Source organism: Cercospora kikuchii (assembly GCF_019650295.1).
Source record: "Cercospora kikuchii DNA, contig_00006, whole genome shotgun sequence".
In the NCBI taxonomy this organism is placed as follows: Eukaryota; Fungi; Ascomycota; class Dothideomycetes; order Mycosphaerellales; family Mycosphaerellaceae; genus Cercospora; species Cercospora kikuchii.
In genome coordinates this window covers 1,208,713-1,230,943 of record NW_025408587.1, presented here as the reverse complement: position 1 = coordinate 1,230,943, position 22,231 = coordinate 1,208,713, and the positions used below count along the sequence as shown (strand labels likewise).

At 52.3% G+C, this 22,231-nt stretch overlaps 4 protein-coding genes across 4 annotated transcripts; 3 read left to right on the top strand and 1 right to left on the bottom strand.

The window, feature by feature from the left end:
- Positions 1 to 239: 239 nt before the first annotated feature.
- CKM354_000939400 (uncharacterized protein) lies at positions 240 to 7,216 on the top strand (the record flags this gene model as incomplete). Its single annotated transcript, XM_044804814.1, has 4 exons — positions 240 to 526; positions 580 to 5,194; positions 5,246 to 7,102; positions 7,163 to 7,216. The coding sequence occupies 4 exons, from the start codon at positions 240 to 242 to the stop codon at positions 7,214 to 7,216; spliced, it is 6,813 nt and encodes a 2,270-aa protein (XP_044660749.1).
- Positions 7,217 to 7,768: 552 nt separating this feature from the next.
- CKM354_000939300 (uncharacterized protein) lies at positions 7,769 to 9,861 on the top strand (the record flags this gene model as incomplete). The annotated part of the gene is made up of 5 exons (XM_044804813.1): positions 7,769 to 8,021; positions 8,078 to 8,154; positions 8,208 to 8,456; positions 8,506 to 9,454; positions 9,527 to 9,861. 5 exons carry the CDS (start codon positions 7,769 to 7,771, stop codon positions 9,859 to 9,861), a joined length of 1,863 nt encoding a protein of 620 aa, XP_044660748.1.
- Positions 9,862 to 10,078: 217 nt separating this feature from the next.
- CKM354_000939200 (uncharacterized protein) lies at positions 10,079 to 15,986 on the bottom strand (the record flags this gene model as incomplete). The annotated part of the gene is made up of 4 exons (XM_044804812.1): positions 10,079 to 10,489; positions 10,548 to 10,663; positions 10,735 to 11,214; positions 11,270 to 15,986. The coding sequence occupies 4 exons, from the start codon at positions 15,984 to 15,986 to the stop codon at positions 10,079 to 10,081; spliced, it is 5,724 nt and encodes a 1,907-aa protein (XP_044660747.1).
- Positions 15,987 to 16,626: 640 nt separating this feature from the next.
- CKM354_000939100 (uncharacterized protein) lies at positions 16,627 to 22,100 on the top strand (the record flags this gene model as incomplete). Its single annotated transcript, XM_044804811.1, has 2 exons — positions 16,627 to 21,903; positions 21,963 to 22,100. The coding sequence occupies 2 exons, from the start codon at positions 16,627 to 16,629 to the stop codon at positions 22,098 to 22,100; spliced, it is 5,415 nt and encodes a 1,804-aa protein (XP_044660746.1).
- Positions 22,101 to 22,231: the final 131 nt, after the last annotated feature.

Sequence of the window (22,231 nt, the reverse complement as noted above, 5' to 3'; positions counted from 1 at the left end):
AATAAGCCGATGCACATTCGCTTGCCGGGCCAAGCCTCACCTGGTGGTCCGAGTCACGTGGCTCCACGTTGACTAGCTGCAGCCACATGCATCGATTACCGAATATAGTACTGCATCGGAGCTCTCAATAGTGATAATCACCACTGACCCGGCTCACGTCGCTCTGGATTTCCATTGCCAACATCGACCTTCACCCTCTTCCGACCTGGTTGCTTGGCTGCAACGCACTCGTTTGAAACATGGCCCAGGCCACACGTTTGTATCTCTTTGGAGATCAGACATATGACTTTGTGCCAAAGCTAAAAGAACTGCTCTCGTACCACGAGAGTCCCATATTGACAGCATTCCTGGACCAAGCACATTATGTCATCCGTGCTGAGTCGATCGAGAGCCTGCCAGTTGCAGTGCACAAGGCTTCTCGAACCGCCAATCTGGCGGAGTTGGTGCAGAAGTACACAGAAGGCAAGCTTGGTCCAGCATTTCAGACAGCGCTTGCGTGCACCAGCCAATTGGGCGCATTCATTCGGTATAGTTGCGCTCTGCACTTGTCGGATAAGCTTGTGAGACTGACTTTACCAGGGATGTGGAGCAGGAGGTCTACCCACAAGCCAATGACAGCTACGTCTTAGGCGTCTGCACTGGTTCGTTAGCTGCTGCAGCAGTAGCTTCAAGCACATCTCTATCACAGCTTCTTCCGCTGGCAGTTCAGACTGTACTGGTGGCTTTCCGCCTGGGACTGTGTGCCACTCACATGAGGGACCTTCTATTGTCGTCATCGGATCCAGAGGTGATTGCCCAATCTTGGTCAACAGTACTACCAAAAATCGATCCTGCACGTGCCACTGAGGCCATTGACGAGTTTTGCTCCGGCAAAGATCTGCCAAGCGGTGGCCGACCATGGATCGCATCATACGCTACGAAGTCAACCACCATCAGCGGTTCGCCGCTCATATTGCGAGAGCTGCTACGCACACCCGCGTTGGCAAACGCAAAATCAATGTCGCTGCCAATCTGTGTTCCTGCTCACAACTCAGCCTTGTTCAACGCAGAACACATTCGCATGATCCTGGCCACCACTCCTGCAGTATCATGGTCCGGTCACTCTAGCACGATACCATTTTTGTCCAGTGTCACAGGAAAGCTGGCCTGGGCCAGTAACTACTATGCCCTGCTAGAACTTGCTTTGACACAATGCCTCGTTGCCCCCATTCGATGGGATAAAGTTGAGTGCGACTTGCCGCAGTTCCTCAGTTCTGCGGTGCTTGACAAAGTTGTCATCAAGCCAATGAACACGACGGCACAAAAGGCTCTTGCCAATGCACTCTCTGCCCACGTGGAAGTGGCAGCCGATGGCTCCACGAAGGCAGCCGAAGCTTTCAGTCATCGCTCAGGCTCGGCAAAAGGCAAACTCGCCATCGTCTCCATGTCTGGCCGCTTTCCTGAAGCACAAAGCACGGAAGCATTCTGGGAACTGTTGTATCAAGGTCTCGATGTCGTGAAGGAGGTTCCTCGTCGTCGTTGGAATATCGAAACACATGTCGACCCAACAGGCAAGGCGCGTAACAAGGGTGCGACTAAATGGGGCTGCTGGCTCAATTTTGCAGGTCAATTTGACCCGAAATTCTTCAGCATTTCTCCAAAAGAGGCACCACAGATGGATCCTGCACAACGTATGGCCTTGATGTCTACGTATGAGGCAATGGAACGCGGCGGTATTGTTCCGGACACAACCTCTTCTACTCAACGAAATCGAGTGGGCGTATTTCACGGTGTGACATCCAACGACTGGATGGAAACAAACACAGCTCAGAACATCGACACATACTTCATCACTGGCGGTAATCGAGGCTTTATTCCGGGAAGAATTAACTTCTGCTTTGAATTCTCCGGGCCGTCCTTTACCAACGACACTGCTTGTTCTTCCAGTCTTGCAGCGATTCACCTTGCATGCAATTCACTTTGGAGAGGCGACTGCGACACTGCCGTAGCTGGCGGCACCAACATGATCTTCACGCCTGATGGACATGCTGGACTCGACAAAGGATTCTTCTTGTCTCGCACAGGAAATTGCAAACCATTCGACGATGCTGCAGATGGATACTGTCGTGCAGAAGGCGTTGGAACAGTGTTCATTAAGCGACTCGAGGACGCCTTGGCAGATAAGGATCCAATCCTTGGAGTCATTCTAGACACAAAGACCAACCACTCTGCCATGTCCGAATCGATGACAAGACCTCTCGCTAGTGCACAGATCGATAACATGTCTGCATGCTTGGCCGCTGCCAACGTAGATCCGGACACGGTTGGCTACGTCGAAATGCATGGTACCGGAACCCAAGTCGGAGACGCCGAGGAAATGAAGTCTGTCCTTGCATGCTTCGCTCCGAACGAAGCCCTCCGTTCTCGTGACGTTTATATCGGCTCAGCGAAGGCCAATGTCGGACATGGCGAGGGTGTGTCCGGAGTGACCAGCTTGATCAAAGTCTTGTTGATGATGCAGAACAATATGATCCCTCCACATTGCGGCATTAAACCCGGAAGCAAGATCAACCACAACTACCCCGACCTGCCAGCCCGCAAGGTCCACATTGCATTTGAGCCAAAACCTTGGCCAAGAAGCTCTGTTCCTCGTCGAGCCCTGATAAATAACTTCTCAGCTGCTGGTGGCAATACCGCGCTATTGATTGAAGATGCACCTACACGCTCCACAGAAAAGCCACACACAGAGGACACTCGGTCACAGCACATCGTGACTGTATCTGCTCACGTTGCAAAATCTCTTAAGGGAAATCTGGAAGCCCTCCTTGGATTCCTGCAACGTAAACCAGAAGCATCGCTGTCTGAGCTCTCGTATACAATGACAGCTCGTCGATGGCATCACCTACATCGTGTGAGTGTCACTGGCGCCTCGATCGGTGAGATCGAGACGAAACTCGCCAAGTGCATTGAGAACGGTGATGGCATGCACCGACCCAAAGCAAAGCCCAGCATCGCGTTCGCATACACTGGCCAAGGCAGTCAATATATCGGAATGGGCAAGCAGCTCTACGAAGCCTACCCAACATTCCGCAGCGAACTGCAAAGACTCGATCAGCTGGCACAGAGCTACGGCTTCCCATCGTTTCTTCACGTCTACACTTCGACAGAAGCTGAAGGCGAGATCGACGATCTGATTCCAGTAGTGGTGCAACTTGCCATCGCATGCTTACAGATTGCACTCGGCAATTTGCTCGCTTCGTTTGGCATTCGCCCGACTTCTGTCATTGGACACAGCCTTGGCGAATACGCCGCTTTGCACATGGCAGGAGTGCTCTCTGCTGCGGACACGATATATCTCGTTGGCAGGAGAGCACAGCTTCTTCAGGACAAGTGCCAACGACATAGTCACTGTATGCTCGCCACAAAAGCATCTGTGCAGACACTCGAAAAAGTCTTGGCTGGTACTCAGTACGAGATTTCTTGCTGGAATGGGCCAGAGGATACCGTATTGAGCGGATCTTCGGCCGAAATGAATGATGCTCGTCGACTGCTGTCGGCTCAGAACATCAAGTCAACAGTGCTGAAGCTACCTTTTGCCTTTCATTCTGCACAAGTCGAGGCCATCCTTCCTGAGTTCGAGAAGCTGGCTCAAACTGTCACCTTCAACAAACCGATGATGCCTGTGCTTTCTACATTACTTGGCAAAGCCGTCAATGAAAGCGGAGTTTTTGGTCCTTCATATCTTTCAAGGCACTGCCGCAAGCCAGTCGATGCTGTTGGCGCACTTCAAGATGCGGCCGGTGGCTCGCTTGTGAATGAGCGTACTGTATTCATCGAAGTAGGACCCAAACCTCTACTCTCTGGCATGATCAAGATGACTCTGGGCTCGAAGCAGGTGGCTCTTCCGACCCTCAAACCCAAGAGCGATGTTTGGGTGAACATGCAATCGATCTTCTCGACACTGTACAATGGTGGCTTGGATCTCAACTGGAGCGCCTACCATGCACCATTTGACGGCTCGAAGCGTGTCATGTCAGAGTTGCCAACATATTCTTGGGACTTGAAGGACTACTACATCGAGTACGAAGGCGACTGGTGTCTGCATCGCCACAAGATCCACTGTAATTGTGCTGAGGGTCACGGCCAGTGGCAGACATCGAAGTATGAGCCTGGAAAGCACTCGTTCGAGGGCAACGTGGTCGTTCCTGGTGGAGTCGTGAAGGCGCCATCGAAGCCATCGAAACTTGATGCGACAAAAGAGGCTTACCCCGAGATACCGTTGACCACGACCCTTCACCGTGTTGTCGAAGAGAAGACGGAGCCGTTGGGCGCTACCTTCGTCGTTGAGACCGATATGTCAAGGCCAGATGTCAACAATATTGCGCAAGGCCACCTCGTGGACGGTATCCCATTGGCCACTCCATCATTCTATGCGGACATCGCTGCACAGGCTGGGAAGTACTGCATGGATCGCATTCGTGCAGGTCACCAAGGTGCCATTGATGGCCTGATCGATGTCTGCGATCTCGTCGTGGACAAGGCTTTGATACCTCACGGCAAAGCTCCTCAATTGCTTCGTACCACCTTGACGATGACATGGCCGCCCAAGGCCGCTGCAACCACTCGCAGCGCCAAAGTGAAGTTCGCAACATACTTCGCGGATGGCAAGCTGGATACTGAGCATGCAACCTGCACTGTTCGCTTCACCACAACGGCACAATTGAAGACCCAACAGAAGCTCATTCCAGAGTATCGCAAAGCTATTGAATCTTTGCGAAGCAGAATGTTGAGAGGAGAGCTTGTTCGCTACAACACCAAGAGTGGCTACAAGCTGATGAGCAGTATGGCCAGCTTCCACTCCGACTACAAGCTACTCCAGAATTTGATCCTGAACGAGGCTGATAATGAAGCCATCAGTGTCATGAATCTCGCTGGCTGCAAAGATCAAGGAGTCTATTCCAGCCACCCTGCGTTCATTGATGCCTTCACTCAGGTTGCGGGGTTCGCAATGAACGCAAAGGACGACACGGATATCGACCAGACCGTATTCGTGAACCATGGCTGGAAGAGCTTCCAGGTCTATGTACCTCTGGATAAGACCAAGCCATATGAAGTCTACACCAAGATGGTGCCTGACAAGACTGGCGATCTGGTTCACGGCGATCTTGTTGTGCTTGATGGAGAAACCATCGTTGCATTCTTCTCTGGGCTCTCGGTATGTGACCTTTGTACTTGATAGTGGTAGTATGTGCTAATTTCTTGACAGCTTCGATCCGTGCCTCGCAAGGCGTTGCGCGCTGTGCTGCAAGCGCAGTCCGATAAGGCCGCTCGCCAGCGAGGCGAGAAGGTCTCAACAGCGCAGTCCACAGCGCCTAGACCGGCTGCCTTCGCGCCAACAAAAGTACAAAAGGCAGCGCCGACTACTCAGAAAATCGCTGCCATCGCCCCACAAAAGCCGGAGAAACCAGCAAGCTTATCTAAGCCGCAAGCAGAAACGAAACCCGCATCAGCAAAGACGACACCCTCGAACTCAAGCTCTGGACGATTCAGCTCTACTGTGCAAGCTGCGCTCCAGATTATATCGGAGGAAAGCGGCATTGCATTGCAAGAGTTGACCGATGACAGCGAGTTTACAGACATTGGTGTCGACTCCTTGAGCTCGATGGTCATTGCAGGGCGTTTACGGGAGGACCTGGATCTCGACCTCGATCCCGACTTCGCTCTGTTCGCTACTTGTCCTACGGTGGGATCCCTGAGGACCTTCATCGGAGGTATGGTGCCAGAGGCCCTCAGTATTGTGCTAGCTACTCCAGAGGAGCCCTCCCAGATACCAAGTCCAGCTCCTGAATTGGAAGTGGTCAAAATCGAGGTTGCAGCGGCCCAGGTCGTCAACGCTCCCCCGGCTCATGCCAAGCCTGTGTCAAGTCCCGTATCGACCAACAACAGCGAATTGGTGGCTGCTGCAATCAGAATTGTAGCAGAGGAGTCTGGCATGGCCCTCGATGATTTGACAGATGACACTGTCTTCACAGAAGTCGGGATTGACTCATTGAGCTCCCTGGTCATCAGCAGCAGGCTGCGAGAAGAACTTGAAGTGGACCTCGATTCCGACTTCTCCCTCTTCACGGAACTCCCGACTGTACAGAAGCTCAAGGAGTTCTTCGGTGGATCGTGCGGCCAAATCGCAGCTCAAACATCTACCGGCCCGACCGAAGGCTTTGATCTGTGCGCAACAGAAAGCGACAGCGAGTCGTGCGACACTCCCTCGACGTCGTCTTCGCCCTGCGGATCTGTCAGTGGGTCGAGAGGTGATGATGTGATCAGCGTCACCTCAAATGACGCTAGCGGCACCGAGGAACCTGAAGCTCCTGCTCTCAAACTGGAACCGTACTGTCGAGCCACCAATTCTGTGATCCTACAGGGCCTTCCCAAGGTCGCACAAAAGACTCTCTTCATGCTTCCCGATGGCGGCGGCTCTGCATCGTCGTATCTAACCATTCCACGACTGAAAGCAGATGTTGCCATCGTCGGACTCAACTGCCCGTACGCTCGCGATCCCGAGAACATGCGCTGCACCCACCAGGCCATGATCCAGTCTTTTGTGAATGAAATCAAGCGACGTCAGCCTCAAGGACCTTACCACCTTGGCGGCTGGTCATCTGGAGGTGCCTTCGCTTATGTCACAGCAGAGGCTTTGGCGAAAGGCGGCGATGAAGTGCACTCGCTGATCATCATCGATGCACCTGTCCCACAAGTCATGGAGAAATTGCCCGTCGAATTCTACCAGCATTGCAATACTGTTGGAATGTTCGCCAACCAACCGGGCGGCACAAGCGACGGCTCTTCGGAGCCTCCACCATACTTGATTCCGCACTTCGTCGCCGTTGTTGATGTCATGCTGGATTATGTCGTGGCTCCACTGCCCACAGCACGAATGCCCAAGGTCGGCATTATATGGGCTGCCGATACAGTCATGAAAGAAGAAGAGGCACCGAAGATGAAGGGCATGCATTTCATGGTACAGAAACGAATCGACTTCGGACCAGATGGCTGGGAAACAGTCTTACCTGGTGCCGAGTTCGAGATCGTGAGAGCAGATGGAGCAAATCATTTCACATTGATGGTAAGTCCTTCCAAAGTTCAGTCGAAGGGATCGAATTTCGCTAACTTTGCTTCCTCACAGCAAAAGGACCATGTACACCGAGTCAGTCAGCTTATTGAGCGTGTCATGAGTTAGAAAATTATACCCAGAGATTGCGATAGATCGTACTGGATTTCAGTTTTGCATGAAAAGGCGGCGTTGGCATTGGATTCATGGCGTTGAGGAGCATACTACGGCGTTGGCGGATTTCTTTGTTGGGTACGTTGGTGTTCAGGCGTTCTCATGCGTTGTGCTATTGGTAGAATATCCTTCTCAACTAAGGAATTTTGGGCTTTCACTCGCTTCTTTGGCATTGACATCGCCAAATTTTACATTCAATGTGACCTACTGAAGAAACTCGACACGAATAATGTCACGCACGTGTGGTCTTCGAGCACAGGAACCTGAAGCTCATTCGAGTGTGCTGGATCATTCGCAAAGCGGAGAAGGTGCAAGACCTGCAGATGAGAAGATGAAGGAGCCACTCGGCTAGCGAAAGCCAGGCCACCGGAAATTTGTGGAAAACGACATGAACAAAACATAGACCCATGTGCCAAGCCAGAGTGCAGTGGGCTCGACCGTACAACTCTTGCATGAGCAGACACCTCAGCACTATCTACAGCAGATTTTGATTCACATTACAGCATCATGGCTCCCTTCATGAACGAATCGCTGCCCACAGAGCCTACCAAGCAGCAGAGCAAGCAATATGACTACTCGCAATTCGGCTCGAATGGATACGAGGTCCCACAAGATCGATGCTACAGAGATCCATCGAACCGCAAGATTCGTGTCTTGACGATCGGCGCGGGTATCTCAGGTATCTTGATGGCATATCAGATTCAAAAGCAATGCGAGAATGTTGAGCACGTTATCTATGAGAAGAACGAGAATATTGGAGGTATGTTCACGTCCATCACGTTGAGAATGAAGAACATGCTGACAGTCTCGTCTCAGGTACTTGGCTCGAGAATCGATATCCTCGTGCAGGTTGCGATATTCCAAGTCATGCGTATACATACCAGTTCGCGCTCGTACGTTCGGCTCTTCTCGATCTTGGAGCATTGTGACTGACATTCCGATCCAGAACCCAGAGTGGCCGAGATATTTCTCTTTCGCTCCAGAGATCTGGTCTTACCTTGACAAAGTCTGCAAGGCATTCGACCTGCGAAAGTATATGAACTTTCATACCGAAGTCGTTGGATGCTTCTGGCAAGAGGAAACCGGAGAGTGGCTCGTCAAGCTTCGCGAACATCGTCCTGGGATGGAGCCACGGGAGTTTGAGGATAGGTGTCATATGTTGATGTACGGAGCAGGTGTTCTGAACAACTTCAAGGTAAGAGAACATCACAGTTGGTGGTAGAACGTCAGCTGACAAGATACAGTGGCCAGAAATTCCAGGCCTGCAGGACACATTCAAGGGCAGGATCGTCCACACCGCAAGATGGCCAAAGGACTGGACAGAAGAAGATTGGAAGGACCAGCGAGTAGCAATTCTCGGATCAGGTGCCTCGTCAATTCAAACCGTACCAGGAATGCAGCCACATACCAAACACTTGGACGTCTTTGTGAGAACCGGGGTCTATTTTGGTGTCCTAGCTGGAAATTCTGGAAGCCAGGCCAAGACATACTCATCCGAAGAGAAAGACGCATTTCGCCTTGATCCCGACAGTCTCGTTGCTCATGCAAAAGAAATCGAAGATCAAGTCAACGGCATGTGGGGCGGCTTCTATAGTGGCTCCATGGGCCAGAAAATGGGCTCCATGTTCTTCAAGAAACGTATGGCCGAGCACATCAAGGACGAGCGCCTGCTCAAGGGCTTCATTCCAACGTACGGACTCGGCTGTCGAAGAATCACACCTGGTGATGTATACATGGACGCCGTGCAACAAAACAATGTCGATGTGCACTTCACGCCCGTTGTACGCTGCACTGAAGACGGCGTGATCGGCGGCGATGGCCTAGAACGCAAAGTCGATTCCATTGTCTGCGCGACCGGTTTTGACGTCTCTTATCGTCCGCGATTTCCAGTCATTGGCAAGAATGGCATCGATCTCAGAGATCAGTGGAAGGTCTGCCCCGAAGCATATCTTGGCCTGGCAATTCCAAACATGCCTAACTTTGTGACATTTATTGGACCATCTTGGCCGATCGAGAATGGTTCGGTCATGGCTCCGTTGCATTCTGTTTCAGAGTACGCTCTGCAATTGATAAGCAAGATGCAGAATGAAAATGTTCGCAGCTTTACGCCAAGACAGGATGTCACGGATAAATTCAATGAGCATGTGCAAGAATGGGTCAAGCATACTGTGTGGAAGGATGATTGTCGAAGCTGTAAGTGCAGTCGCTTCCTTCGCGATCCCGAAATGCCGGCCAAGATTCGTAAAGTGACTGACACCTTGACAGGGTACAAGAACAACGAAACTGGTCGCGTCAATGCCATCTGGCCAGGCTCTTCGCTGCATTATCAACAAGTGATCGAGAAGCCTCGCTACGAAGACTTCCAGATCGATTACTTTGATTCGAACCCATGGGCTCATCTTGGCATGGGCTGGACGATTGAGGATCGTCTTGGTCCAAAGAAGGCCGACGTGAGTCCATATCTTTGCAAAGAGAACATTGATCCTAGGTGGTTTGCAGCGATCGGCGGGGATGTCGATGCACTGAGCAAAGAGAAAGCGGCTGCCAAACCTGCGAAGGATGATTGCAAGACATGTGAACGTAAAGCAGTAGCTTTCTGATTCGTAGATATGTATGCATTGAACTTGTAGGAGTGCTGAATTGTTCCAACGCTGCTGTCAGTGACAAGTTCTCGAAAGAATTTCGTAAGAATTTGGGGTTAGGTACGTTCTTATGCAAAATGTTCATTGCTTCCATCAGCACTAGAGTCCATGACCATTGTAGACTCCGCACAGAATCGCAGTCAAACCAGAGAGATCATATCGATGCAGAAACACCCTATACCATCACACTAACCAAATGCCCAAGCCGATCACTATTCGTGATCCTCGCAACCTCTTGAACATAGTCCTTGCTCACACCAAACGGTTTGCCAATCACATTTGGAATCCACCTTCCAACCAGCTCTTCGACTTTGATGTCACTGACCTTCAACACGTGGTCCAAGTATTCGCGGTAATCTCCAATATGTCCACGTAGCATGGTGGAATGGAAAGGCAAATCAACTCCACTCAAGGGAATGGTAGCCTTACCTCGCTCCAGCACTGAAGAATTCGTCAGAATGGACGATGCTTCGATGTGTGTTCGGACGAGCGCAGAGCATTTTGTCGAGTCGGTGACGAATGTGGCGGCATCGCGCATGATGCTGAGTTCGTCGCAGATTTTTGAGAGGATGGAGAGGGTGCGGAACTGTTCTCAGTATTAGAAACATGTATCAGCAACACCGGCGGGGTGACTGGAGACTTACGTGACCAGCACACACATATTGCTTGTCTTGAATGTTGAAGTTGACAACTTCAAGTAGCAGTCCACTCTGTGTAGCAATTGCCTCGACCAGATGTCGGAAAGTTGCTTCGCTGAAACCTGTAGCACAGGGCTCATCAGTAAAATGACTTTGCAAGCAACAGACTCTCAATGGCACAATGACAACTTACCCTTGCTAATCCTGCTTGGATCCACGGCTACCATGCTGTAGTCTGTCTTGCCTTCAATGTCTCTTTGAAGTGCATTCTGCATCTTCAGGCCGCGATAGAATACCAGAGTCATGAGTCTCTCGAACGGAAGAACTGTGGAGCAGCTTCCAAGCGCAGCGTACTCTCCCAAGGAGTGACCCGCAAACAAGGATGTCTGCTGCAGAATCCCCTGCGATCGCAGGTGTTCGTATTGTGCCATCTCCATGAGTGCCAGCGCCGGTTGTGAGAATTGAGTACTGTAGAGCAGACCTTTCGGATAGTGAAATGTGTAAGAGGATGATTGGGAAGTCAAAGACGGCACGATACAGCTGTAGGGCGTTGATGAAGTGCCGCGTTGACCCATCGTCAAGTAATTCTGTCGAATAAGACGGCCGCGCTTGCCGCCGAAGCTGATCGTGAGTCCAGTTGGATTTTCTCGAATGATCTTTAGGATGGAGAATCCTGTTAAAGTTAGCATTTATTTCTCGGACAGGTATGAATGAAGCAGCATTCTTACCATAGTGCTCCCTCAAGTATGCCTCGCCACGATTGAACAGAGCTCGTGCTGCTGGACTGCTCTCGTATAAGCTCATACCCATTCCCTTCTCTTGGCTACCCTGTCCACAGAAGACATAGGCAGTGCGAGCCTGTTCGACCACAGCTGTTGATTTCATCACTCGTTCACTAGTCACGTTGTTGTAAACGTTCACCTCCAGGACCATTTTACCATTCTCCATAGCGACGTGCTGAAATTCGGTACGCAGCATATCTCCTGGGCATACCATAGCTTCGAAATTTGCGGTCCAGCTGTGGAAGCGTGACTGCTCGTGATCACCGATGAGCCACTCTGTCGCTCTCCTCACCATTGCTGACAGATGCATGCCGTGTACTATAGTGCCTGGAAGCCCGGCAAAGCGAGCGAGGAACGGAGACGTGTGGATGGGATTGCCGTCCCTGGACACTGCGGAGTATGATGCGCTACGCAGTGGAGCACGCATGACAAGGCTGCTTGGGCCGCCCTCCCAGCCTGGATCATTGAGGTTATTTCGCTCGTCTTTCAATGTTCCGTACCGCTGTAGAAAGTCTTTCACCGGGTTGAAGCTGTTGTCCTCGCATTCGAAGTACACCCTTCCGAAAGGCTCGAGAGAGCTGTCTCCGTTGCACAATGAGACGAGTCCATGTGCTTGTAGTGAGCCGGAAGTGGCACTTGAGCAGGGCGAAGTGGTGTGAGTGATCAATTGGAAAATCAGCCTACGTCCGATCAGACTTGAGCTTGTGCCAGGATGCTCCCAAACGAGCCATTTACGGCTCGCGATCAAGGCAGCGACGACCGGAGAATGGATGTCAACCACCATATCGGCCTCGCGTATCGAAGTGAACTGCTTTGCATGTTCCGTGGCTTTTCCTTGAATGAAGAACTCACATGTGAGATCAACGATTGCTTCGTTCGAGCGGTGTATAGTTGCCGAGATCTCGACTTGAGTGCCGTTGGAGCGCGAGCTCAGCTTAGTGATGCGGCTTGTTGTTTGCAGGACATCTCCGACTTCGATAGGCGAGGCACCGTCCACATAGCGGAAATTGACTGACTGGTGGACTAGTTTCAGCAGGTCACAAGACAGCTCGGTTAGAAGCAAAGGTTTGGTAAGAGCAGTCCACGCAATCACGATGCAGTAGTCCAGGGGAACAGAGGAAGAATGGCCTGGCTGCCAATCGAGAAGTTGTGGTGGGCAGGACTGTTGAATGACCCGCACATATTTCTGGACTTCCTCATGCTGCACTGTGACCGCTTTGCACGAGAACTCAGAACCTATCCCAGCTGTGGTTTGCATTTCTGAGCCATCTCCCCAAAGCTCTGCGTACATGTCCTGTACAGTGCGCAAGTACCAGTCTGAAACCAAGGAGAGCCGCGTTCCAGGCACCCCAGCACGATATTCAAATGGTATGCGCATAGCGGTCTCAGCATCAAGTGAGACGCTTACGCCCAATCTGCCTTGGCCCAAGGCTTCTACGGTCAGAGCGCGGTGCAGTCTTTTTGGTACGCCCGACGGAGAAAGGAACGACACTGATGCGATGGCCTTTGATTGTGCGGATCGAACAACCTCCACGATGTCTCCAGCTTGTAATTGCAAAGCCTGTCGAATTGGATTTGGCGAGGAGGCGGAGCCTCGCACAACAGTTTCATCGAGCAGACATGCCGTGAACCACTCCACACCTACGGATTCGCTCAGCAACTGCAACATTGCGGGGGGCTCTGGTAGTTTGCCGGTTTTCAGCAGCTCGTAGGTTGTCTTTTGCCCATTAGTAGAGATCTTAAGACCCGGAACCTCACTGACAGCCTTCGGTGGCAGCGCAATATGGACTGCATCGTCACTCTGCGAGTCCACGAGCGGCGCTAGTCGCTCTGCATTTGAAAGATCTTCTACAAGCGGGCGATAAATTTCGTCGAGGATGTCTTTCACGCTCTCGCTATCTTTCTTGGAATGTCGCGCGGCTACTGGACCATGAATGATACAAACGCGCTGAACGTCTTGGTCCAAGACTGCATCAATGTCTTCAGCTTGCCAGAGTGAATCTTTCTTGAACCATGTCTCGAAGTTTTGGTCCAGCTTGGGAACGAAAGGCACTGGCTTTTGACCACGACGGCGAAAGAGTGCAAGTAGCTTGCGGGCATCAATGGGGTACAATGTCTCGTTGGCACTCTCGTTCAGTTCGGCTTCGAGTGACAGGAGGAGGTCGCGAGGGTGATCACAGTGCGTGGTGTCAATAACTTGTCCAAAGCGCTCTGCGGCCATATGCACAACTTCCTTTGCCAGAGAGTGGTATGAGGGATCGATCCACCTGTTTTGATGTTCCACATAAGTAAGCTTACAAAATCGTGCAAGGGTCTCTGCGTATGTGAGATCATTGATCTCAACCGTACGTCCCGTCGCATCAATGGCGAACCACGGCTTTTGAAAGTCCTGGTTCAAGCGAGAGATGATGCGCCCCCGATGGCTCTGCAGATAGTTGAGTCGTTTTTTGGCGTCCTTGATGGAAAACACAGTCTCATCCAGTTCTTTCCACAGCATCACACCTCTAGTAGCGAGCACGTGAATGGGTTGACCCATCTCTGACGTGATTGTGATTATGCCGCCTGTGTTTGCGTCGGCTGTCTTATGCCAATGAGCATCCTCAACGCCCTCAGCATCGACAATGAGTCTCTTAGCTGCAGCAGATGTCCTCGCTTCACGCGCGACCATGACTCGGCTGCCCAGAAGAACACCATCGAAGGGCATAGCCGGACGACCGAACTCAGAAGCCCATTCGCCAGTGAAATATGGATTTATCTCAGACGCCTCTCCCAGACCACTGCCTGCGATAAGCACGATGTTCTGACAGCTTCGAATAAGACCGTATGTCTTCAGAATGGGGTCATGAAAGTCCTCGAGTGAGTGATGTCCTCCTGCACGCCCGCCAGTCCATTGAAGTCCAAAATTGAAAGTGGGGTTTTGTCGCGCGATTTCGACCACTTCTCTGATTGCCTCCTCCGTGCCCGGCTTAAAAGAGATGTGCTTGAGACCAACAGTCTCAATGTATTCTTTGATAACCTCTGGCGAAGGAACCCCAGCGCCAATAGTGATCCCGTCGACTCTCACACCTTCTCTGATAAGTCGCCTAATGGTTGAGATTTGCCAAGCAATGGTCTTGGGGCTGATGTACAGCACGTTGCAAGTAATTCCGCGTCGCTCAGGCGCCCTTTCAGAAAGCTCGCGCAATGCGGCTTCGAACTTCGACTCGCTGGAGTACCCACCTCCTGCGAGCTCAACGTGGTAACCCGCGTCCATGATGGCCGCACAGAAATCAGGATGTACTGTGGTTGGTGTCATGCCAGCTACCATGATAGGAGGAGCACCAAGTAATAAGGACATTCTCGTGACGAGATTCTTGCATCCGTATTGGTCGATGACCACTTCGGGTGCAAATTTCTGCTGCCAGCTTTGCAAAGAAGAGCATCGCAAACCCGCGAAGATATCGCCGTTGCTGTCGCTATCTTTCAGCGCTGGCAACAGATCAGTGACTTGGACGACTTGGAGACCGGTGCCGTCAGTTGTCTCATTGATCAGGTTGGCACTTCGACCGGGCCCGAATGCCAGCAAGTGCGAAACAGGAAGCGCGAGGCAAGTCGTGGCCCAATCAACTCTGTCTACTGTGATAGAACGGATCAGTTGACTCAGCTCAGCTGGGGATGCCAGGTCGGTGATGTGGTGGCCATTGCTTGGATTCAGTAGAGGAATTTCTGCAGAGCCAAGAGCGATCACACCATCGAGACGCTTCAATACAAGCTCATCTACGCGCTCTAAGAACGGGGTGTGGAATGGAGCTGATATTGGCATGAATTGCACCTGCACTATAGGCTTGCGTTTGTGGAATGGCAGCCGTCGTTGGTCTAAGCCTTCTGGGGCCTTGATTTGGCGTAGATGCATGCACATGGTCCGTAGAGCTGATGGCTTTCCGGCAATGGCGAATCTGTGCTTGCTCGAATTGATCAATGCGAGATGAATGACCCCGCCGTCTGTGTTATTGCTGTTGACGCGCCGTATGACTGCCTCGAGCTGGGTTCTTGGCAGGCCAGTCACGCTGAGCATGTAGCTAGGTTGACCTTCGCCATGCGCAATGCAGTCGCTCGCTGACGCTGCGGGAATTTTCGACTTCGGTGCTGCATGGTGCGATTCCAATCCGACCCAGAACGAGAGGCAGAGAATGGCTTCACAGGCGTCAAAGAATGAAGGCCAATCTCGTGCAACGGCAACAGCCGCAGCAGCGAACATGCCTTGCGAGTGGCCAGTCACGTTTTTCAACAGTTCTCTCAATTGCCCGGGATGCACTCCCAGCGCTCGACACGTCAAAGTGTATTCGATGAGGCTGATGAGAGTGATGAGCGGAAAGCTCACGGGTGCGAGAGCGATGTAGTCGCTGTCCGGCGCGACATCCGCATCGTCGAGCCAGGCTTCGAGGGAGAAGCCATGGCTGTCGTGGAATCGTGATGGGTGTTCTTCATCACCCAAGTCGGCCAAGGTGGTGGTGGCTAGCTTGAGAAGAGTGCTCACGGCGGCGTCGCCATGAGCTCGTAGTCGCCGAATGGATTCCAAGCAGGTGCCGTTGTCTGGACCTTGGCCGCCAAATGCTGCACACAGTCGTACTTGTTTCTTGCGTGCCGCCTCAAGGAAGGGCGACGTGAACTTCTTGCGGACCATCGTGGCATATGTTCGAGCCTCAGGCATCGACGAGCTGAGCTTGTGGTTGGTGTTGTTGTTGCCCTCCCCTGCTTGTCATGCACAACTTCCACCCCTTCAATTGAGTGATTTGTTCAATGCAAACCAGATCGCAATGGGATTGACTGTCAAGACATGACTTAGCCATATCTTGGGCTCCGGGCGGCACCACCGTCACCGTCACCGTCACCGTCACCGCGCTGGGACGTCCGTCCGACCGCCACCGAGAAGACGGCATCATGGGCGATCCGCAGCCGCGCCGGCCGCTGCAGCCGAATCATCTCCCCCACGATCGCAGTATTGCGTAGTCATGCCCGAAAACGCGGTCACGAGCACGCCCGAGATGCCAAAAGGCAGAGAAGCTGCACCGACATCTTCTCCGACGCGACTTGGAAATGTTCGGGGCTCGTCACGTGCAGGCCCTGCTCATCAATCATTCCTTCAATGTGCCTCGCCCACATTGATTAGCCACTCCGAGCTCTCGCTCTCCGCGAACTCAATGTCCTGCGCCTGTGCGGCCACGCTGCTTGCTCGCGTCCTCGATGCAACTCGTGAGTGCCACGTTGTTGACACACCAGCCGATCGTTCTCTGCATGGTCATCACTAAGCTTCAACAGCCAAGATGACGGGCAACAGTCCTGATGAGCGGGCAGTTGCTCACGAGCTCATTGTCGAGCTGCTGGCTCATCAATTCGCCTTTCCCGTGCAATGGATCGAAACGCAAAAGAATCTGTTGGCACAAGAGGGCGGAGTGGATCGACTCATCGAATTGGGTCCATCCAGCACGCTTCTGGGCATGGCCAAGAAGAGCCTGCTGTCCATCACTTCAGACGGGGACAGGCCCATTGATCAACCACTGGAACTCTACTCCGCATCTCAAAATCTGGCAGAAGCATGCTATCAGTACGAATCACAAGCCGAGGCTGCCACTGTCATGATACCAGCAGAGCCAACGCCGCCTTCCAGCACTGCCTCAGCACCTGCGGAGCCCCAAGCTACCCAAGCAAGACCAGCTGAACCTGGTGTGATTGCTGAATCTCCCTTGAATCCGGAAGACATTGTCAGGATACATGTGGCACGAAAACTCAAGAAGCCAATCAATCAGATCTCCCCGCTCCTGTCGATCAAGGAACTTTGCAATGGCAAATCGACATTGCAAAATGAGATTGTGGGCGACATGTACACCGAGTTCGGGGTACTTCCCGATCGTCCAGAAGATGTAGCTTTGCGGGATCTTGCAAGTGCTGCTGATGATGGCACTGTTGTACAATTGGGTAGAGTGTCCTCAATGTTGATCGGGAAACTGGTTTCGTCAAGGATGCCAGCCGGGTTCAACGTTGACGCCATTCGCAAGCAGCTCTTGAACAAATGGGGCCTTGGTGCATCTATACAATCTGGCATTCTACTCTACGCTCTATTAGCGGAGCCTGAGAGCCGCCTGGCCTCCGCACAAGCTGCAGAGCAGTACTGGGACGAAGCTGCACTTCGATATGCCGAGTTTCAAGGCCTCTCCTTGCGAGTATCGACTAGCAAAAAATCAGATGACGCTGCCAATACGCCGACTGCAGATGCTGCAACGCTTGCCGCTGTGAACCAATCGCAGACACGTCTTGCACAAAAGCAACTAGAAGCACTGGCGCAGTATCTACAGATCGACCTGTCGAACACAAAGGTGGACGAGTTGGCGCAAGAACAGATAGCAGAGCTGCAGCAGAAGCTCGATGCAGTAACAGCCGAGTTTTCTGATGACTTCCTCACTGGAATATCGCCAACGTTCGATGCTCGACAAACTCGAAGATACAACAGCTGGTGGAATTGTGCTCGACGAGATCTGCTAGACGTCTTCCGTGGGGACTGTTTTGCCAACAAGCTGGCTTCTGACGATTTGGGGCAAGCGACTTACCTCCGGCTGATGGGCAACAGAAGCGACCACTACCTGACCAAGCAGGCATGCACACTGGATGCGATTATGCGAAGGAAGGCGCATGGTGGTCTAGAGCAGGAATTCATTCTCTTCGTCGACCGACTTCTCGATGCGCTCTCATCTGGTGTGGAACGTGCACCACGCGCGCTTCCAGCCCTACAACCTCGAGCTCCGCGTACACTTGTGACGGGGAGCGGCGATATTGTTGCAACGACAGTAGCACGTTCAGAACTCCAGGTACCCACAGCTTATGCGGACTTTCTCAGACACCCTGCGCTTTGTGAATCATCGGTCAAGGGCCCTGGCATCGCTGTAAAGCAGCTCAGTCACGGACGATGGCTTGCCAACGATGATGTTACTGAGAGGTTGCTCGAACTCTTTGCGGACTCGTTGACCGATGGGATACCATTCGGCGGCAAGAATGTCTTGATCACGGGTGCCAGCCCCAATTCGATTGGTGCTGAAGTTGCCCGCATACTTCTGCAAGGCGGGGCGCATGTCATCGTTACCACCAGTCGCGCAGTCTCACAATCAGCGTCATACTTTAAAACGATGTATCGAGAATGTGGCGCAAAGGGTTCGGAGCTGCGGGTCGTACAGTTCAATGGTGCAAGTGCAAAAGATTGCGAGAGACTGATAGACTATGTCTACAGCGATTCTGGTTTACATCTCGATCTCGACGCGATTCTCCCCTTCGCAGCAACCGCGGAAGCTGGCATCGAAGCTGGCGAGGTCACTGCGGCGAATGAATTGGCACATCGGCTGATGCTTGTTAATGTCTTTCGCCTACTCGGTCGCATTATCAAGAATAAACGAGACAGAGGTATCGACTGCCATCCGACGCAAGTCCTCCTGCCTCTCTCGCCAAACCATGGCATCTTTGGCGGCGATGGGTTATATTCCGAAAGCAAGCTTGGCTTAGAGAGTCTCTTGAACCGGGTCACGTCCGAGTCCTGGGCCAATGAGCTATCAGTTTGTGGTGTTGAGATCGGCTGGACCAGATCAACTGGTCTCATGGCTGCAAATGACATTGTGGCCGAAGCGATTGAGAAACACGGCGTCATCACGTTCTCGAGCCAGGAGATGGCCTTCAACATTGCCATGCTCCTAACACAAGAAATGGTCGATGTTTGCGAAGACCAGCCAGTGCTCGTCGATTACGGAGGCGGGCTTGCATCGCTCCCAAATTGCCAATCAGTGTTGGCAAAGGCGCGACAAAGCATCGACCTTGAAGCACAGATAGCACGGGCAGTACAGGAAGAGGATGTTCTGGAGGGTGGGCCACCAAAGGTTCGTGACTCAAACAAAGCTGTACCTCAGTCTGTGGCCACTCTACAGATTGGATTCCCTCGCTCATTACGCTATGATACCGACCTCGCACCCTTGCATCGCCTTCAGGCTCTCAACTCCCCCGAAAACACAGTTGTTGTCGTTGGGTTCGCTGAATTAGGTCCTTGGGGCAGCGCGCGCCTTCGCTGGGAGATGGAATGTTGTGGCAAGCTGAGCCCATCTGGGCTAGTTGAGATGGCTTGGCTAATGGGACTTATCACACATTGCGAAGGCGAGAGAAAGGAGGGTCATTATGTCGGCTGGGTCGATGCGAAGACAAATGAGATCGTCCACGAAGGCGAAATTGAACGAAGATATGCAAAGTACATCACAGAGCATACTGGAATACGATTTGTGGAGCCCGAGACTGCCGGTTATGACCCAGCAAAAAAGGAATACTTCGAGGAGCTCGCTATCGAAGAAGACATGCCCGCATTCGAAGTCAGTAACGACATCGCAGATGCGTTCCGGCTACGCCATGGCGAGAACGTCTCTGTCCATCGACTCCAAGGATCAGATTCAAGCCGGGTGCAAGTCAAGAAAGGAGCAACAATCTTCGTACCCAAAACGACACCATTCTCCTGGGGCGCTGTAGCAGGGCAGTTGCCGACTGGATGGAGTCCCAAGCGATACGGCATCCCCGATGACCTGGCCCACCAATTAGACCCTGCGACTCTTGTAACATTATGCGGCGTGATGGAGGCGTTTTATTCTGCTGGCATTCCCGAACCTTTCGAGATCTTCAAGCACATGCACTTATCTGAGTTGGGCAACTTCATCGGGTCGAGCATGGGCGGAGCTTTGAAGACGAAGAACCTCTACAAGGACGCTTTTCTCGAACGACCGATGGACAGTGACGTCCTCCAAGACACTTATCTCAACACAACTGCAGCATGGGTCAATATGTTGCTCGTTGGCTCGGCAGGCCCAATCAAGACTCCCGTGGGTGCATGTGCGACTGGATTAGAGTCGATCGACGCAGCCCTGGAGTCCATCGGCGCGGGAAAAACCAAAATGTGCATTGTTGGGGGCTTCGACGATCTTCAGGAAGACGAGGCTTATGGCTTCTCAAAGATGAAGGCAACAGTAAACGTTGCAGAAGAGCTTGCTGCAGGACGACTTCCCTCTGAGATGTCTCGACCTACTGCGGAAAGTCGTGCTGGGTTCGTGGAATCTCATGGCTGCGGCATTCAGATTGTGTGTCGAGGTGACGTTGCACTGGAGATGGGCCTTCCAATCTACGCCATACTTGCCGGGTCCGCCATGGCATCTGACAAGATTGGCCGTTCAGTGCCAGCTCCTGGACAAGGTGTGCTTTCTTTTGCCCGAGAGGCGAACCCTGGATCCCAAGTCAACTTCGCTGCAGTAGACTGGCAAAGCAAGTTCCCGGGCGCGAAGTCTTCCCAAGATGTGTCCTCACTTCACTCCCGTTCGTCTTCTGTGACGCCTACACCTCCTTCATCACTACCTCAGGACTCTCCTCGTTCGATGTCCACCAATGCCTCTACTGCGCCGACCACGCCGTTAGACACATGGCAAATCGGGCCTCCTCTCAGCGACACCGGAAGATCAACATCGGCCAGCATCTCACCATTACGCGCATCGCTGTTGCGCTGGGGTCTCGATGTCAATGATCTCGACATTGCATCCCTTCACGGCACAAGCACAAAGGCGAATGATTTGAACGAACCAGATGTCATATGTCAGCAAATGAATCACCTGGGCAGATCTGATGCGTCGCCGCTGTGGGCAGTTTGTCAAAAATCTGTCACAGGACACCCCAAAGCTCCTGCCGCTGCATGGATGCTCAATGGCTGCCTGCAAATTGTCAACAGTGGCATAGTCCCGGGCAATCGTAATGCAGACAACATAGACCCGGCGTTGCGACGGTTCAAGCATCTGTGCTTCCCCACAGAATCTGTACATCTGGCTGAAGATGTCAAGGCCTTCCTTGTGACCTCCTTTGGATTTGGGCAGAAAGGCGGACAGCTTGTGGGCATCGCACCAAAGTACTTTCTGGCTTCTCTGACTGAAGCGGAACATGATAGCTACTCCGCACGTACTGCAAAGCGACAAAGGCTGGCGAACAGAAGATATGTGGAGGCTGTCTTGGATAATACAATTGTGAAGATCCAGGCCGAATCCCCTTTCATCGCGGAGGATGCCAGCCGCGTGTACCTTGATCCTCTGGCCCGCATTTGCGAGAGTACCGACGTTCCTGGCTCCTATCGCTTCAACCCTGCAGATTTGCGTAACACGTCCAGTCCACAAACTGCGTTATCTTCATGGACCGCACAAGAGATCCTACGTGGCCAGCACAGTCCTGGCATTGCCGAAGCTGCCAAATCTTGCAAGAAATGGATCGAAAAGCAAAATGTGCAAGCGACGAGTACTGTGGGTATCGATGTGGTGCAGTTGAACGACTTCAAATCACATGAAAACCCGATCTTTATCGAGCGCAATTACACCTTGGGCGAAGTGAGGTATGCAAAGCAGAGCGTCGACAGATGCAGAGCATATGCTGGGAGATGGGCGGCCAAAGAGGCTGTCTTTAAATGCTTACGGGCACGAAGCCGTGGTGCTGGCGCTGCTATGAAAGACATTGAAGTCTTGAGAGAGAGCAAGGACGATGGTCCTGTGATTATGGTAAGTCCTAACGATGCACTTTTTGCACCATTGTCTTCATCGACTGACACTTTTCTTAGCTCCACGGCGCTGCTCTGCATCATGCACGCTCGTCCGGTCTGGAGACGGTTCAAGTGAGCTTGAGCTATGGTGAGGACTGTGTAGTGGCAGTTGCACTGGGACTTCGAGGCGATGGAGAACCTACGTACGCCTTGTGATACAATACTTCGCATATGGGCGTTCAGCATACGAGTTATCTTTTTACGACAATTTCGTCACAGCGATACAATTATAGAATGGAGCTCATTCTGCCATATATCGAGCATTATGCAGAGCTGATGGCAAGTCG